We start from the raw sequence: 16,386 nt of genomic DNA on the forward strand, positions 1-16,386 counted from the left end.
AAGGGAAGAGTGTTTGGGGTGCTATTCAAGAGGGGCAGACATGGTGGGGCTTTGTGGGCCATTTAAGGAGTTCGGCCTTTATTCTAAGAGCAGTGGGAAGCCACTGAAGGAGTTAAGCAGGGGGATAACTTGATTGACTTTGCATTTTGAGAGGAGCACACTTCTCTGAAGCCAGCAGAGTTACGGATAGCACACTTCCTCTGAGTCCACATCACCTTGTATGTACCTCTGCTGAAGGGGCCTCTTGACCTCTTTTGAGTCATGGACCCTTTCAAGAAGTTGATTCACCTATTTTCAGGGTTCTGCGTAGTCAGAGTGATTGAAGAGAGTTTGAGGTAGGCACTGTTTACAAAGATGTGGGCAGGATTTAGGGGACCAAGAGGGATGGCAAAGCACCCTGGGGCTAGTAAGAAACGGAGCAGTTACCACGTCTAAGCCTGAAAGACAAAGGGGACCCAGGAAGTGCTATAGCTGTGACTGTAAGAGAGGCAGCCAGTAAGAGCTGTGGCCTTGGGCAGAGGAATGTAGCCACTGGTGGAGAAATACAGACCTATACCTCTCTCTCTCCCCTTCTCAGATTTCCTGCTGGTGCTTCCCATTGGCTGAAGGCAAATAAAAACCCATGGGCAAGTAAGCCCATCTGACAGAGTCCGTAGAAGCCAGCTTCTTGGGACACAGAGCAGGGTAGAGAAGATGTAGTTGGGGAACAAACAGGGAATATCCAACATATATAACTTTTTATAATTAATTTTAGGGGACACCCTGAGGTCCATCCATGGACCCAGGCTAAGACCTTTGCTCTAATATGACACATATCACACTGTATTCTAGTTATTTATTTTTAATGTCTGTCTTGCTTATTACACTGGGAACTCCTGAAGGGCAGAGCGTCATCCATCTCTGTGTCCGTGTGCCTAGCCTGTGCCTGGTGTCCAATCTATGTTTATTGAACAAGTGGGCAGGCAAGTGGCAGAGGGGCTGAGTGCAGTGGTAGGGGCAGCTCGGTGTAGAGTTGTGTCTTAGTAATGTACTTTCCCTGACTCTTCCCAGTGAGTTTTGGTCATAAGGTGTGATCCTGAGATGGGGTAGGGAGCGGTTGGGCATACCATGTTCCCCCAACACAAGGACCCTTCTACTTCCCTGCAGAGAGGACAAAGAGAAGGTCCATCTGGTGTAGTTGCTATACTATGGACCCAGTATCTGTAGCCCCCGGTCAAATTCCTAATGCAGAACAATCTCACCCAGCTTCAACTCCGTTAGCTGCTCAAATAAGTGTATCAGGTCAACCAGGGAGACTTTGGCTGCTGCTGCTGTTCTGGGCAACTTCAGCAAACTTCCTCACCACACCATCCACCAAGAAATGAATAAAACTTGATAAACTACCTCTTGGAAACAGGCAGACACATGGAGGAAGGAGAGGATTAGGAGACAAATAATTAAAAAAAAAATCCTATATGTAAAATGGACCAAAATATCCACAGGTCCCAACTTTTCTTCTTTTGGTTTGGAGTAAAATTCTAGGTTATAAGATTTAAATATCTTATTGTGTCAGAGAGTTTGTCCACTAAGGAGTAATGACTTTGTTGTCAAAATTGGTAATCTATACATATAGAAATATGCCTAGATATATGTATATACACAGGTTGGTATAGACACATGTATCTCCTTTCTTGGACAGTTGAGAGGGCTTAGAAGCAATGAGACCCCCAGTATCAATGAGCACACCTAGCACTAAGGTCTTCATTTCTAACTCCATTCTTCAATAAAAGAGAACTGAGCTCCTTGGAGAAATGGCTGATTCTAGGACTGGAGCAGGAAATATAGAAGATGATCCTAGAGCATATTGTAGTGCCAGAAAGTAAGGAATTGCTAAAAACAAAACAACGCACCACAATGATGGGGCGTTGGAGGCAATTGAAAGAGCTCCCATGGCCAATGCTGGAACAATTTGAGAAATGAAATTAATAAAGTACTGTTGGATTCCAACCCAAAGTATAAAATAAATATCCATAAATCCACACTGATATAAATAAATGATGGGGGAGCCCGGCCCGGCAAGATGGCGCCATCCGCGTTGGTGCGCCCCTTGTCCAAGCTGCTGGCCCCGGCCAGGCTCCCGAGCGGCTCTTCAGCGCGGTCCAAGTTTTACATTCAGGAGCCGCCGCATGGCCAACCTGACTGGCTGAAAGTTGGACTGACCTTGGGCACCTCCATCTTCTTGTGGATCTATCTCATCAAACAACATAATGAAGATGTTTTAGAGTATAAAAGAAGAAATGGGTTGGAATAAACTTTTGAAATACTAATATAGTGTGCTCCATGTAAGTGATTATAGCAGTTCCTCTCGATTCACCAATCTGTTGAGTTGTAAATGTGAAAGAGAAAGTTATGTGAATATATGTCAGTCAGCATTTGTTTTGCATCATTAAATTAAAAAATAAAAATACAAAAAAAAAAATAAATAAATGATGGAATAGATAAATAAGTGGGGGAGGAGGAAACTAATCTCGCATGAAGAAGAATTTCAAATTTTCTGAGGGTAGATACTCTGCCCTCGAGAAGGTGGAGCGTAACTTCCCCCCTTCTTAAGTGTGGGCTACACGTAGTAACTTTCTTCCAAAGAGTACAGTAAGGGAAGGGCGAAATAAAAGAGTGACTTTACAATGGAGAAATCTAACAAATGTTACCTCAGCCAGGTGATGAAGGTCAACATCAAGTCTTAAGTTCATGCAGGTAGTATGTACCCTTGATGTGATGTGATGAGAACGGCACTACTTCTGTGCTCTTCCCCCCCAAAACCCATAACTCCAGTCTAATCATGAGAAAAACATCAGATAAACCCCAACTGAGGGACATTCTACAAAATATCTGACCAATACTCCTCAAAACAATCAAGGTCAGCAAAAAGAAGGAAAAGCTGAGAAACTGTCACAGCCCAGAGGAGCCCGAGAAGTCATGACAACTAAGTGTAATATGGTATCCTGGATGGGACCCTGGGGGAAAAAGTACATTAGATAAAAACTAAGGAAATCTAAATAAAGTATGGACTTTAATAATAAAAATAACATATCAATATTGGTTCATTAATTGTAGCAGATGTACCATACTAATGTAAGATGTTAGTAATAGGGGAAACTGGGTGTGGTATATGGGAAACTGTACTATTTTGCAGTTTTTCTGTAAATTTCAAACTATTCTAAAAAATAAAATTTATTTCTAAAAAACTGGTACTCTATGTCTAAATGATTGAATCTGTTGCATTTAAGACATAGTGATTATCAAAACTACATCAGCAATTCAACTCTTGTTCTTGTAGCAGCCACCCTGTCTCTGAGGCTCTGCAAGTGCTTCTCCCGGATACCTTGCTGCTGTGCTACCCTCTTCGTGCTGCTACTTTGATTTTTCTCACCTGTTCACTTTCACCACCCAACCTAGAAAATGAAACACTCAGCAAATAGCAAATAGCAAAATTCAATTCTTAAAATATTCGTTGGGTACCCAGTTTGTGTTTTATTCTGGGAATACAATAATGAAAGTCACAGTCCCTATAATCAAGGTGCTGGCAGTTTAGTGGAAGACAATTGTGTCCCCAGTAAATGCTGCTTGGTTGTGTCGACGCAAATAATCCATAGTCAATCTATAAATCAAAATTGGGATGAGTTTATTATGAGCCAAGTTTGAGGACTATAGCCTGGGGCCTTCCTTCCCCAAGGAGGGAGGGGCACCAAAGAAGTGAGTGTACAGAGTGGTTATATGCTTGGAACAAAGAGCATACATCACATATGACAGGAATATCTCTTTTACTACTGTCACGAGATGCTTAGCTGGCATAGCAGGTCGGTGGTCAGCAGGTCAGTGGTCACAAGGTGACACAGCAGGTCGGTAATTAATCCTTAGTTCCTAGGAAGAGATGCTTATCCTTAAAGAAATGCCAATATGGGGGGAAGCTACATCCCTATCTTTAAGGGCATCATTCTTGTCTTTGGGACATAGTAAATGTTTAAAGCAGATGTACAATGCATGCTCAACAGCCACGTCAGGCCCTTTTGGAAAAACAAGATCAGGCCCAATTGGTTTTAAACCAAATGGCTTCCTCATATACTCCGATATATCCTATTGCTTTTCATTTATTTATCAGTCCAAGAGCATATAGAATGGAGGGGCCAGTGGGCATAGAGGGGAGGCAATGGTCAGCTCAGCCTGGGGAGGCCAGGGTGTTTGTAGGAGAATATGCCTACATTTGGTCTGCCAGATTGAGGAGGAGTTTCCAAGGGAGACAGTGGAGGGAGGGAACCTCAGCAGAAGGAACAGAAAGTGCAAAGGCAGAGAGGCTGGAAACAAGAGCATTTACGGGAACTGCCACAGCTGGAGGCTGGTGTGTGAGGGGTGGGTACTGGCGGGAAGTGAGCCTGGAGGGAAATCAGCGTCAAGTAATGAAGAGCCCAGTGTTCTAGCATGAGTCTGTACTTTATCTAGATGCAGCAAGAGCCCCCGCAGGGCTTTTCAACAGGGAAGTTCTATGATGAGGCTGTACGTTTTAGAAAGATAATTCTCATTGTGGTATGGAGAAGGGATTTGCAAGTAAAAAGAGGAAAGAGGAGAGGGAGGAATGCAGTTGCTAATCTTGCACCAACTTCCTCCTCACCTGAGTTTAGGAATTTAGAGTCTCTTCTTACTGCCTCACCATTTCCAGGGTTCACCCGGTGATCTTAAGGGAGAGATGCAAAAGGGCAAAGGTGATTCGAGTCCTGTCCGGTCTAAGTGGTGAGCCGTTGGGCCCTGGCACATGGCGCTGACCTCACACCAGGGCTGTACACCGGACATCGCTGCCGATGCAAAATAATCAATAATCATTCTATAGATAAGAGAGAGAAGGTGAGTTTTACTTGAGCCAGAGTGAGGATTATAACCTGGGAAGGCCTTTTCCAGAAAGGAAGAAAGTTCTGGAGAAGCATGGTTTTCAGTACAGTCTTGTACCTTATTAGAACAAAGAACACACATTAAACACGCCTAGGGTACATATTCATCAAAGTTTCAAAGAGGTATTCAGTTGCAAATTAGCGGGTCCACATGACCCTGATTTCAGGAAAGGGACTAATATAGCTTTATCAATAGGGCATCGGAGGGGAAGTACGTGTTCTTATCTTAATAGAGTGCATCCTTTACTTTAATGGGTAAAGCAGATGTACAATTGTGTTTGTAATTAGTCAGGCTTCTTCAAGCGGAATCAGTTTTGAACCTGAAGAGTTACCCCTTATACCTCAATATGTGAAAATCTCTCGTCATCAGCAATCTGACAGTCATTCGATCAGTCATATTTCTTGATCTTTGAGCAGCAATTAACACCCAGGCCTTAGTTTCCTTAAGCTCACCACTGGGCCAGAAGGGCAGGGTGTAGTGGCTGGTCACCAAGTCTTCTCACCATCCCCTCAGAAATAATAACAGACATTGCCATTTGGCAATGTCATAAGGGAATTTGGTTTCTTTTGGGACTTGGACTTGTGGCTGCCTTATCAGAACCTCTAGTCTACTATACAGCTGAGCTTCCTGAGGCCCGAGACATATTCTCTGAAGAGACCTTTTTAAACACAGACCCTGAGCTTAATCTAGTCTAGGGGTCAGCCAACTACAGCCTGTGGGCCAAAACTGCTTGACGCCTATTTTTGTAAATAAAGTTTAATCAGAACATGGCTGGGCCGGCCCCGTGGCTTAGCGGTTAAGTGCGCGTGCTCCACTACTGGCGGCCCGGGTCGGATCCTGGGCGTGCACCGACGCACCGCTTCTCTGGCCGTGCTGAGGCTGCGTCCCACATACAGCAACTAGAAGCATGTACAACTATGACATACAACCATCTATTGGGGCTTTGGGGAGAAAAAAGGAGGAGGATTGGCAATAGATGTTAGCTCAGAGCTGGTCTTCCTCAGCAAAAAGAGAAGGATTAGCACAGATGTTAGCTCAGGGCTGATCTTCCTCACAGGAAAAAATATATATTATAAATAAATAAATAAATAAATAAATAAGAACACGGCTACGTAGCCCAGCCTCCACTTTGGCGGCCTGGAGTTTGGATCCTGGGCGCACACCGATGCATTGCTTGTCAAGCCATGCTGTGGCAGCATCCCATATAAAGTAGAGGAAGATGGGCATGGATGTTAGCCCAGGGCCAATTTTCCTCAGCAAAAAGAGGATTGGCATCAGATGTTAGTTCAGGGCTGATCTTCCTCACAAATTAAAAAAAAAACAACATGGCCACACTCATTCATTTATGTAGTATCTGTCATCTATGACTGCTTTTATGCTACAACAGCAGAGTTCAGTAGTTGCAGTAGAGACCAGATGGTCTTCAAAGCCTGAAATATTTACTGTTTGGTCCTTTATAGAAGAAGTTTACTGAACCCCAGTCTAGACCAACACTGTCCAACAGAAATATAATGCAAGCCATATGTATAATTTAAGATCTTCTAATAACCACATTTTAAAAAGTGAAAAGACAAAAGTGAAATCAATTTTAATGATGTTTTATTTAACATATGTCCAAAATATTATTTCAACATACAATCTATCTCAAAAATTGAGATATTTTACATTATTTTTTTCATACTAAGTCTTCAACATCCAGTGTGTATTTTACACTGACAGCTCAATTCAGATCAACTGCATTTCAATAGCTTCCTGTCGCCAGTGGTTACTGTACTGGACAGTGCAGATCTGCACTCCAAAGAGTGAGGCCAGCCCCCAGATCCTGGTGTAGAGGTCACCCTTGATAGGCCCTCAGGCCGTAGAGGACCAGTTGTTCCATAGCTCACATTCCAGTCCTGCCTCAGGGCTCTTTGCTCTTTCCCTCAGACGATGGCCCAGCATGAAAAAGACAAATAATTTTTCCAGTTGCAAAATGTGGCAACCTCCCTGGATGTGTTCTGAGCCTCTACTTTTGGAATTAGGCATCCTCAGAGCACCCTCCATGGCCTTTGGTGGATCAGCTCTTCTAATTCTGGATCCCTTCGCTGGTGGCTAAAACCATTCAGGACATGGATGCCAGAGTTTGCATGACGAAGAAAAGGCTACCCACTTCCCTTGACCCACCCGAGCTAGAGGGCTGTCATGCTGCTAGCAAGGCTAGAAGAAACATATTCAGAGGAATTCAGGCCTTGGTGTAACTCAGAGACTTCCAGGGCTTTGGTTCTTGTTCTCCTGACCCTCTGCCATAGAGCGTATAGTCAGTTAAGGGGACATCTGTGAGTTGCATCTTTCCTCTGGATTTCTTCAGTTTATTTCTTTCCTACTTATATATAGAGAAAGAGTCACACAGAATAACATTTAAATGTGTATCCTTTTTATTACAGGTACTGGTGGTTTTCTTGATCCTACTTCAGAATTTAGCCAACTCTTTCCCCCAGAACACTAAAACTCTTTTCTCCATCAGGGCCTTTATTCAGTGTAGACTTCTTATTTTGAAATCCTCCTGCTTTGTGAGTTGGCCTAGTGCCCTTCATCCATGGCCATTCTTTTCTACCATTAATGGACATGGCTTAGTGAACATTTATCCGCTCAGCATCTATTTACCGAGCACTGCTTGTTTGAGGCAATGTTCCAGGCACTGGAGATAGATACAGTAGTGAAAAGGTATAATTATTGCCAATCAAGTGGGAGATGCAGACTCTTGGAAGCACAATTCTGGTGCAAGGTGAGACTTGCAATGACTTGCATGTGGATGCCCAGAGAAGGGTCACCTGAGGGAGGTAAGGAGTGGGGAGGAGGGGAAGATGGGAGAAAGGGAATGCTTCATGTCAGAGTGACCTGCTCGTGATTTGCTTTTGTTCCTGCAGGCCAAAGCCCAGAAAGTCCTGCAGAAGCTGGGCGATGTGCAGGAAATATTTCGCAAGAGGCAAATGAGTCTGATGAAATTGGCAGCCAGACAGACTCGCCCAGTGCAACCCGTGGCTCCCCATCCTGAGTCCTCCCCAAAATGGGTGTCACCGAAAACCAGCCAGCCCTCTGCCTTGGGTAGGTTATTTGGGAAAGGAAGCTTTGTGGTTTTATGTTTCATCAATGCCCATGAGGACTGAGATTTTCATTGTTTAAAATACAATAATGGTCATGGTTTTGACAGATATTATTTAAAACCAACTACAGATATGGAGTAGTACAGGCATTGAAGACTTATAAAGTTAGATAAAACTAGGTGCCTGGATGCAAGGAGGAGCTTACAGTCAAGTAGAGGAATAGTATAAATGCACAAATAATATGAGCATAAAGTAGACTCCATTAAGGACCCTTGAAAGTCCCACCAGACTCTATTAACAATGGAGTGGTGGGCCGGCCCCGTGGCTTGGCTGTTGGGTGCGCGCGCTCCGCTGCTGGCGGCCCGGGTTCGGATCCCGGGCGTGCACCGGCGCACTGCTTCTCCGGCCATGCTGGGGCCGCATCCCACATACAGCAACTGGAAGGATGGGCAGCTATGACATACAACTATCTACTGGGGCTTTGGGGGAAAATAAATAAATAAATAAAATTATAAAAAAAAAAAAAACAATGGAGTGGTAAAGTTGCTTCTTTGAAAAGATTAAAAAAAAGTAAATAATTTCTTATACCAATCCACATGGTTGTGATTACTATAGGTTATTAGTAAACCTTGAGATCAGGTAGCGTTAAGTCTTCCAATTTTCTTCTTTTTTCAAGATTGCTTTGGCTATTTTAGGTCCTTTTTGTTTCCACATAAATTTTAGAATCACTTTTCAATTTCTGCTGGGATTATGGTTGAGATTGCACTGAATATATAGATCAATTTGGGGAGAACCGTTATCTTACCAATATTGTCTTCCAATTCATAAACATTGTAACTCTCCATTTATTTAGGTCTTCTTTAATTTCTCTTGGCAATATAGTAGTTTTGAAGATAAAAGCCTTAGGCAATTCATGGTTTTTTTAATCCTATAGTAAATGGAATTACCATATATAACTATCAATAGGAGTATATTTCTATACAGAAATACAATCATGTCTTCTGTGAATAGGGATAGTTTTACTTCTTCTGTTTCAATCTTTATGCTTTTTTCCCCGTTCCCTTATTATGATGGATGGGACCTCCAGTACGATGTTGAATAGAAGGTGTGAGAGCAGACATCCCTGTCTTTTCCCAATGTTAAGGGAAAGAGTTCGTGTTTCACCTTGAAGTATGATGTTAGCAGTAAGTTTTTCACAGATGCGTTTTATCAGATTGAGGAAGTTCCCTTCTATGCCTAGTTTGATGAGAGTTTTTATCATGAATAATTATTGAATTTTTCAGATGTTCTTCATTTATTTATTTTTTAATTATTTATTTAGTGTGTGTGTGTGAGGGAGATCAGCCTTGAGCTAACATCCATGCCAATCCTCCTCTTGTTGCTGAGGAAGACTGGCCCTGAGCTAACATCCGTGCCCATCTTCCTCCACTTTATGTGGGACGCCGCCACAGCAGGGCCTGACAAGTGTTGCTTTGGTGCGTGCCCAGGATCCGAACTGGGCCGCCAGCAGCAGAGCGTGCGCACTTAACCACTACGCCACGGGGCTGGCCCCTTTTTCAGATGTTCTTTTTGGTGCTATATATTGAGATGATCATATGGTTTTTCTCTTTTTTTTGTTGATATGGTGGATTACAATGATTTATTTTCAAATGTTAAAACAATCATGCATTCCAGGGATAAAACATTCTGGGATGTGATTATATATGTTATTTTTTCCTTCATGTATTTTGAAACTCTGTTATTAAGCACATACATATCCATAATTGTTATGTCTTCCAGATATATTAGCCCTTTTATAATTATGAAATATCTCTCCTTCCCTCCTTATCTTTAGTAATACTCCTTATCTTGAAGTCTGTTTTGTCTGATACTAATATAGCGATTCCAGCTTCCTTATGCTTAGTGTTTGCATGATATACTTTTCCCATTCTTCTATTTCTGTCTTTGTTTTTAAAGTGTATTTCTTGTAGGCAGCATATGGTTGAATCTTGCCTTTTTAATACATTTTGTTAACCTCTGCCTTCTAATTGGAGTGTTTAGTCCATTTACATACAATGTAATTATTGATATAATTGGATTTAGAGCTACTATTTTATTTGTTGTCTGTCTCATAAGATTTTTATTCCTCTGTTCCTCCTTTCTTGCCTTCTTTTAGGTTAGCAAATTTTTTTTAGCACAGTCATGCGTCAAATAATGACATGACAGTCAGTGACGGACCACATATACGATGGTGGTCCCATAAGATTATAACAGAGCTGAAAAATTCCTATTGCCTAGTGACATGGTAGCTATAACATCATAGCGCAACGCATTATTCACGTTTGTGGTGGTGCTGTTGTAAACAAACCTACTGCGCTGCCAGCCGTATGAAAGTATAGCACATACAATTATGTACAGTACATAATACTTGATAATGATGATAAATGACTATGTTGCTGGTTTGTGCATTTACTATGCTGTATTTTTCATGCTTATTTTATTTATTTATTTATTTATTTATTTATTTATTTATTTATTTATTTATTTATTTATTTATTTATTTATTTATTTTTGTGAGGAAGGTTAGCCCCGAGCTAACATCCATGCCAATCCTCCTCTTTTTGCTGAGGAAGACCGGACCTGAGCTAACATCTATTGCCAATCCTCCCCCTTTTTTTTTTTTTCCCTTTTTCCCCGCAAAGCCCCAGTAGATAGTTGTATGTCATAGTTGCACATTCTTCTAGTTGCTGTATGTGGGACGCCGCCTCAGCATGGCTGGAGAAGCGGTGCGTCGGTGCGCACCTGGGATCTGAACCTGGGCTGCCAGTAGCAGAGCATGCACACTTAACCGCTAAGCCACGGGGCCGGCCCCTCATGGTTATTTTAGAGTGTACTCTTTCTATTTATAAAAACGAAAGTTGATTGTAAAACACTATGCCGTGTTATGCTAGCAGCATAACATCTCATGTTTAGTGTATCTCTTGATTACATCATTTTCTCTTGTTCTTGATTTAAGTACACTGTGATATTTGCACAATGATGAAATTGCCTAACGACGCATTTTTCAAAACGTATCCCCATAGCTAAGCGACACATGACTGTATTTTATTTCAATTCCTCTATTGGCCTTTTAGCATACATACCTCTTTGCATTATTTTTCACCAGATGTCTCTCCTAGGGATTATCATATGCATCCTTAATTTATCACAATCTACTTTGAGTTAATATTGTAGCACTTTGTGTAAAATATAGGAAATTTGCAACAGCATAGTTTCATATGCCCCCCGCCCATCCTATGTGCTATTCTTATCATAAATATTCCATCTACATATGTTAAATCCCCCAATATTGTGTTATAATTTTTGATTTAAACAATCATATATCTTTTAAAGAATTAAGAGAAAGTAAGAAAAATATATATATATTCTTTTATATTTACCCTCCTACTCACCATTTCTGGTGTTCTTTATTCTTTATTGTAGATCCGAATTACCATGTTGTGTCATTTCTCTTCAGGCTGAAAAACTTCCCTTAGCCTTTCTTATTCTGCAAGTCTGTTTGCAACAAATTCTTTCAGTTTCTATTTATCTGAAAATTATGAAGTCTTTTGGTAATTCTCCATTTAGTACAATTTACAGTCTCCTGTCTCTCAACATATATTCCACTTTTTAGAAGTAAGCCTTGAAAACAGTTTTGTACATTTCTTTCCTGAATTTTTCTATGTGCACACACTCACCCACACACGTACATACACATGCTCACTCAGATACACTTATGCACGCATACCACAGATACACACAGACACTCACTCACATGGAGACATCCTTCTTGGATGGCTGGAAACGGGACTTGGTTCTCCTGATCTCTCATTTAGGGCTCTTTTTCAAAACGCAACTGTGTTCACTTCTATGACTTTGCTTCTCTTGTTGTCTTAAGGGACATACATATGTTTGTTACAAGTAAATAAAGCAGAATGATAGATAGTTTCTCTTTTTTTTTTTTTTTTTTTTTTAAAGATTTTATTTATTTATTTTTTTCCCCCAAAGCCCCAGTAGATAGTTGTGTGTCATAGCTGCACATCCTTCTAGTTGCTGTATGTGGGACGCGGCCTCAGCATGGCCAGAGAAGCAGCACGTCGGTGCGAGCCCGGGATCCGAACCCGGGTCGCCAGCAGTGGAGCGCGCTCACTTAACCACCAAGCCACGGGGCCGGCCCTAGATAGTTTCTCTTTATGTTTCTTTCCAAACATAAGATTTCATAATAGGTAATTACCCTCCTAGGGTAAACAGGTCTTCATCATGTCTAAACATGTATCATTGACCTTGGTCAGGCAACTAGCTCATTTTGCAGAACAATCCTGCACTTTTGTTTTGGAGAGTAACCACTGAGTGTGGACTCAGGCAGGTCACTAACAGGATTTTCAAACACATTTGTCTGATTCCTCAGTAACTGAGTCTGTGCCAAGATAAACTATTATATTTCACAGTGTAGGGAAGGTGGGCAGGGAGCTCAGAGGTGGGAGCTGGAATCTCAGCTCTGACTCTTGTTAGCTAGGTGTCTTGGGTACAATGTTTAATCTCTTTCTCTGTAAGGAATGTGAAAAAATTCTTTTTAATGCCATGAGGCTATAATAATAGCTAAAATGGACTGAGTGCTTACCATGATCTAAATACTTTGTGCATATTAACTCATTAAAGCCTCATAGCAACCCTATCCTGTAGGCTTTCCCATTGTTCCCCACTTTACAGATGAAGCAGCTGAGGCGCAGAGAGTATGTAATCTGATAATAGGTGTCTTGTACATGGAAGAGTAAGACTTGAACGCTGGCAGTGTGGCTCCCGCATCCCTGCCGTTAACTTCGTCACTGTGCTCACAGTATTAAGGGCAGGTACTTCTCAGTCATGGCTGTAGCCGATTACAGTGGTTGTATTTCCAGCATCCAGTTATTACTCCTGGAATCACTAGCTCATAGAGATCCTGCAGAGAGTGAGGAGCCCAAAGGACTGTCCATTGTTTTAAAGTAGCTTCGGTGGTCATATAACCCCGGGCAGCAAACAATGAACTTCACTACAAATGTCAACATAACCTTTATGAAAAAACCATAGACAGCACCAGCTGTGTCCAGTTGGCTCACAGAATCTGAGGGTTGGGAGGGCCTCTGGAAGTCAGACGGTCAACCTTCATCAAGTCCACCACAGAGAAGAATCAGGGTGATGTGTTGGTGGCATTAGATGGATGGTATTTTGGCCATGGGACCTAGAAATGCTCAGATCCTGTGTTGGGTTGATCACACGTATCCTGTGAGTTGCCCAAGGGAACTATATATCCAAGGGTGGTGATGGTGACAAATAAGAATTCAAAGTACCACTTACTTATTGGCCTTGTAGCCATCACCCCCAGTGTAGCCCTCTGTACAGCTGGGTTAGAAAGCCTCAAGGCCTAACCCAGGCTTCTCCTCCCCAAGTCCCAGTCTTACTACTCAATGCCATGGAGCCTGCAGAATGGTATCTCCCAGGTGTCCGAGAGCCCTGTGGGAAGGAGAGGAGGGAGATAGAGTGACAGAGAGAAGAGAGCAACAGCAGACAGCTCAATTCCCTCCTGACTCAGCCAACTGATTCCTTACACAGTCATCTCTCCACTAATTAATGTGGTTACATTAGTTCTGGAATCCAACTGTTAGATCATCAGATTAGCAACAACTCCTTCTGGCTAGGGCAGACATGGACATCCCCTTACATAATCGTAGTATGATTACGTGTGTGTGTGCAGAGAGAGAGAGCATGTTAAAGAAGATGTAAAAAAATATACCAGATGGTTGTGTTTAAATAGTAAGATTTTAGTATTTTTAAAATTTTCTGTAATAAGCACAAATTAATTACCTGTATAATGGAAAAATATATTCAATGGAATGTGGTACCTAGAACTGAATCTGGTCTTTTCATCCAAGAACAACATCAAGCACAATATTATATAGCACAAATGCTAAATGCTAGAGCAGCTGTGCATGAAAGAATCCATGAAATTTGAAAATCAAGGAAGACTTCATGAAGAAAGTGAACTTTTAGCTGGGTCTTAAGAATGGAAATAATGGAAACTCTATCGTTTTTGCCACATTACATTTACAGAATTATAGTTTGACGTTTTATGTGGTATTGGGCGTGACTTTCGTTTCTTCAGACCAAATCTAAGTGCCTGGTGTCAAGGACTCTTACTTCATTTCTGCATCTCTCCTTCACCTCCCATTTCATCTGTCACCTCGGAAGTTACTGTAGCAGCTCTATCTAGCTTTGTTAACCAACTGCCCCAACACAGTCTAGCTGCTTGTCCAAGTGAGGCTAAGTGCTCTGAGTTATTTATAAACCAAATCGCTAAATTAATGGCAGGTTTTCTTTGTCCCTCTAGCTCCTCTTCAGAAAACATCTGAGGAACCTTATGCAGAGACAGATTTGAACTCCCTGGAAAAGGAAAATGACAAGACTAAATCTGAAGTCAAGGTAAGATCACCTTTCCTTTACAGGTAGAAATTTCTGACATGAGAGAATATGGCTGCCATAATTATTGATAAATCAAGTTCCTCTATTTCATACCTATCATCACCTCCACCACGATGTGCCCATAAAGGCATGTAGCACAGACTGGTGCTCTCAAGAGCTGAGGTTTGTAGGGTTTCTTCATTTTCTTTCTTCTTCTTCTTTTTTTTTTTTTCCCTTTTTCTCCCCAAAGCCCCAGTAGATAGTTGTATGTCATAGTTGCACATCCTTCTAGTTGTTGTATGTGGGACACTGCCTCAGCATGGCCGGAGAAGCGGTGCGTCGGTGTGCGCCTGGAATCTGAACCTGGGCCGCCAGTAGCGGAGCGTGCACACCCAACTGCCAAGCCACGGGGCTGGCCCCTCTATCTTCTTAATTGCAGCTAGAAATGAAAAACTATTTGGTCATGTAAATAGTTATTGGTAGATATTGTTTTATTGAAGGAAAAGTCATTTTATTCGTTCCTGTAATCTGACTTCATATTTAAAATTGGTGGAGCAGTGTATAGTTTATATAAATAAAGAACATGACAAAATTGCATAGAGCTACACACACACACAGAAACACACACATAAGTGCAGGTATAATTGGTGAATTCTGAATGAGCTCTGTGGATTGTGCCAATGTCATTTTCTTGGTTTTCATATACTCTAGTTGTGTAAGATGTTAACATTGGAGGAAGGGTACATGGGACTTCTCTGTATGTTTCTTTGCAATCTCATGTGAATCTATAATTATTTCTAAATAAAAGTTAAAGGGCCGGCCCCGTGGCTTAGCGGTTAAGTGCGCGCGCTCCGCTGCTGGCGGCCCGGGTTCAGATCCTGGGCACGCACCGACGCACTGCTTCTCCGGCCATGCTGAGACCGCATCCCACATACAGCAACTAGAAGGATGTGCAGCTATGACATACAACTATCTACTGGGGCTTTGGGAGAAAAAATAAATAAATAAAAGTTTAAAAAAAAGAAATAAATAAAAGTTAAAAAACAAGAGCATAAGCTTTGGAATAGGGCAGACCTGGATTTAAGCAACGTGACCTCTCTAAACCTCAGTTTCTCATCTGTAAAAACAGGGATAACAACAGGTACCTCCTGAAACTATTTTGAGCATCAAATGAAAACTTGAAAATTGCCAAGCACTATATAATTATAAAGTAACATTATATTTAAAAACCTAAATATAATGAACTGTGAATATATATGATTGCATAGCAATCCCAGAAGGGGTCCTGTTTCCCCATCTCACTGAAAATTAAATATCTGGCTCTGAAATCAGAGGCCAGTAGACCATGGGCTCAAATGCACTTCAGCAACAGTTTGGATCCATCATCAATTCCTAATGTGTTTGAATATAGGACCGCACAGGGACTCCTCTGACCATTAAAGATCAGGCAGAAAGCAAGTCTTCCTGGAGGCAGAAATACTGTAGGAACTAGAATTTCCAGCAGACTTTTTTTAGAGACAGAAAGCTACATTCTTCATCAATTTGGAGGAATTCCACCACCATGTTTTCCAGAGTTAGGAAACAGTTTACAATTTCATTAGTCTTGATTAGCCATTTAAAAAATAGCAATTTTTTAAAATGGGTAAACGTAATTAAAGTTCATCTGACTTGACATCCATGAAGTCTGTGGAATCATTAAGTGACATAAAAAAAAGAGTTTAGCTGAGCATCACCCTACCCTTTTCTGTGTACCCTGGGCTTCAGAGAATGGCATCTTTGAAGGTGAGGGCTGTGTCAAGTGCACCAGAGCCCAGATCTAGCCCCTGAACTCATACCATTGACCTTGACTCGTGATGTGATTTGAATTCACTTCATATCTCTGTGACTTACTTTACCCATATTAGACAACATATTTATGACCTGCACACTT

At 41.6% G+C, this 16,386-nt stretch overlaps 2 protein-coding genes across 11 annotated transcripts in view; both read left to right on the plus strand.

The window, feature by feature from the left end:
- Positions 1 to 16,386, plus strand: part of MCF2L2 (MCF.2 cell line derived transforming sequence-like 2) — a 239,218-nt gene that overhangs the window by 121,260 nt on the left and 101,572 nt on the right. For all 10 annotated transcript variants that reach the window (XM_087439950.1, XM_087439947.1, XM_087439955.1 and 7 more), the window contains 2 exons: positions 7,827 to 8,004; positions 14,386 to 14,477. In XM_087439950.1, coding sequence (XP_087296076.1) covers positions 7,827 to 8,004; positions 14,386 to 14,477 — 270 coding nt within the window. The remainder of the gene's footprint in view (positions 1 to 7,826; positions 8,005 to 14,385; positions 14,478 to 16,386) is intronic.
- LOC101399636 (NADH dehydrogenase [ubiquinone] 1 subunit C1, mitochondrial) lies at positions 2,026 to 2,469 on the plus strand. Its single transcript, XM_004424677.3, has one exon. The coding sequence runs from the start codon at positions 2,060 to 2,062 to the stop codon at positions 2,288 to 2,290; it is 231 nt and encodes a 76-aa protein (XP_004424734.1). The 5' UTR covers positions 2,026 to 2,059; the 3' UTR covers positions 2,291 to 2,469.

The sequence above is a fragment of the Ceratotherium simum genome, chromosome 15 (genome assembly GCF_057802395.1).
Source record: "Ceratotherium simum simum isolate JZ-2026a chromosome 15, ASM5780239v1, whole genome shotgun sequence".
Taxonomy (NCBI): Eukaryota; Metazoa; Chordata; class Mammalia; order Perissodactyla; family Rhinocerotidae; genus Ceratotherium; species Ceratotherium simum.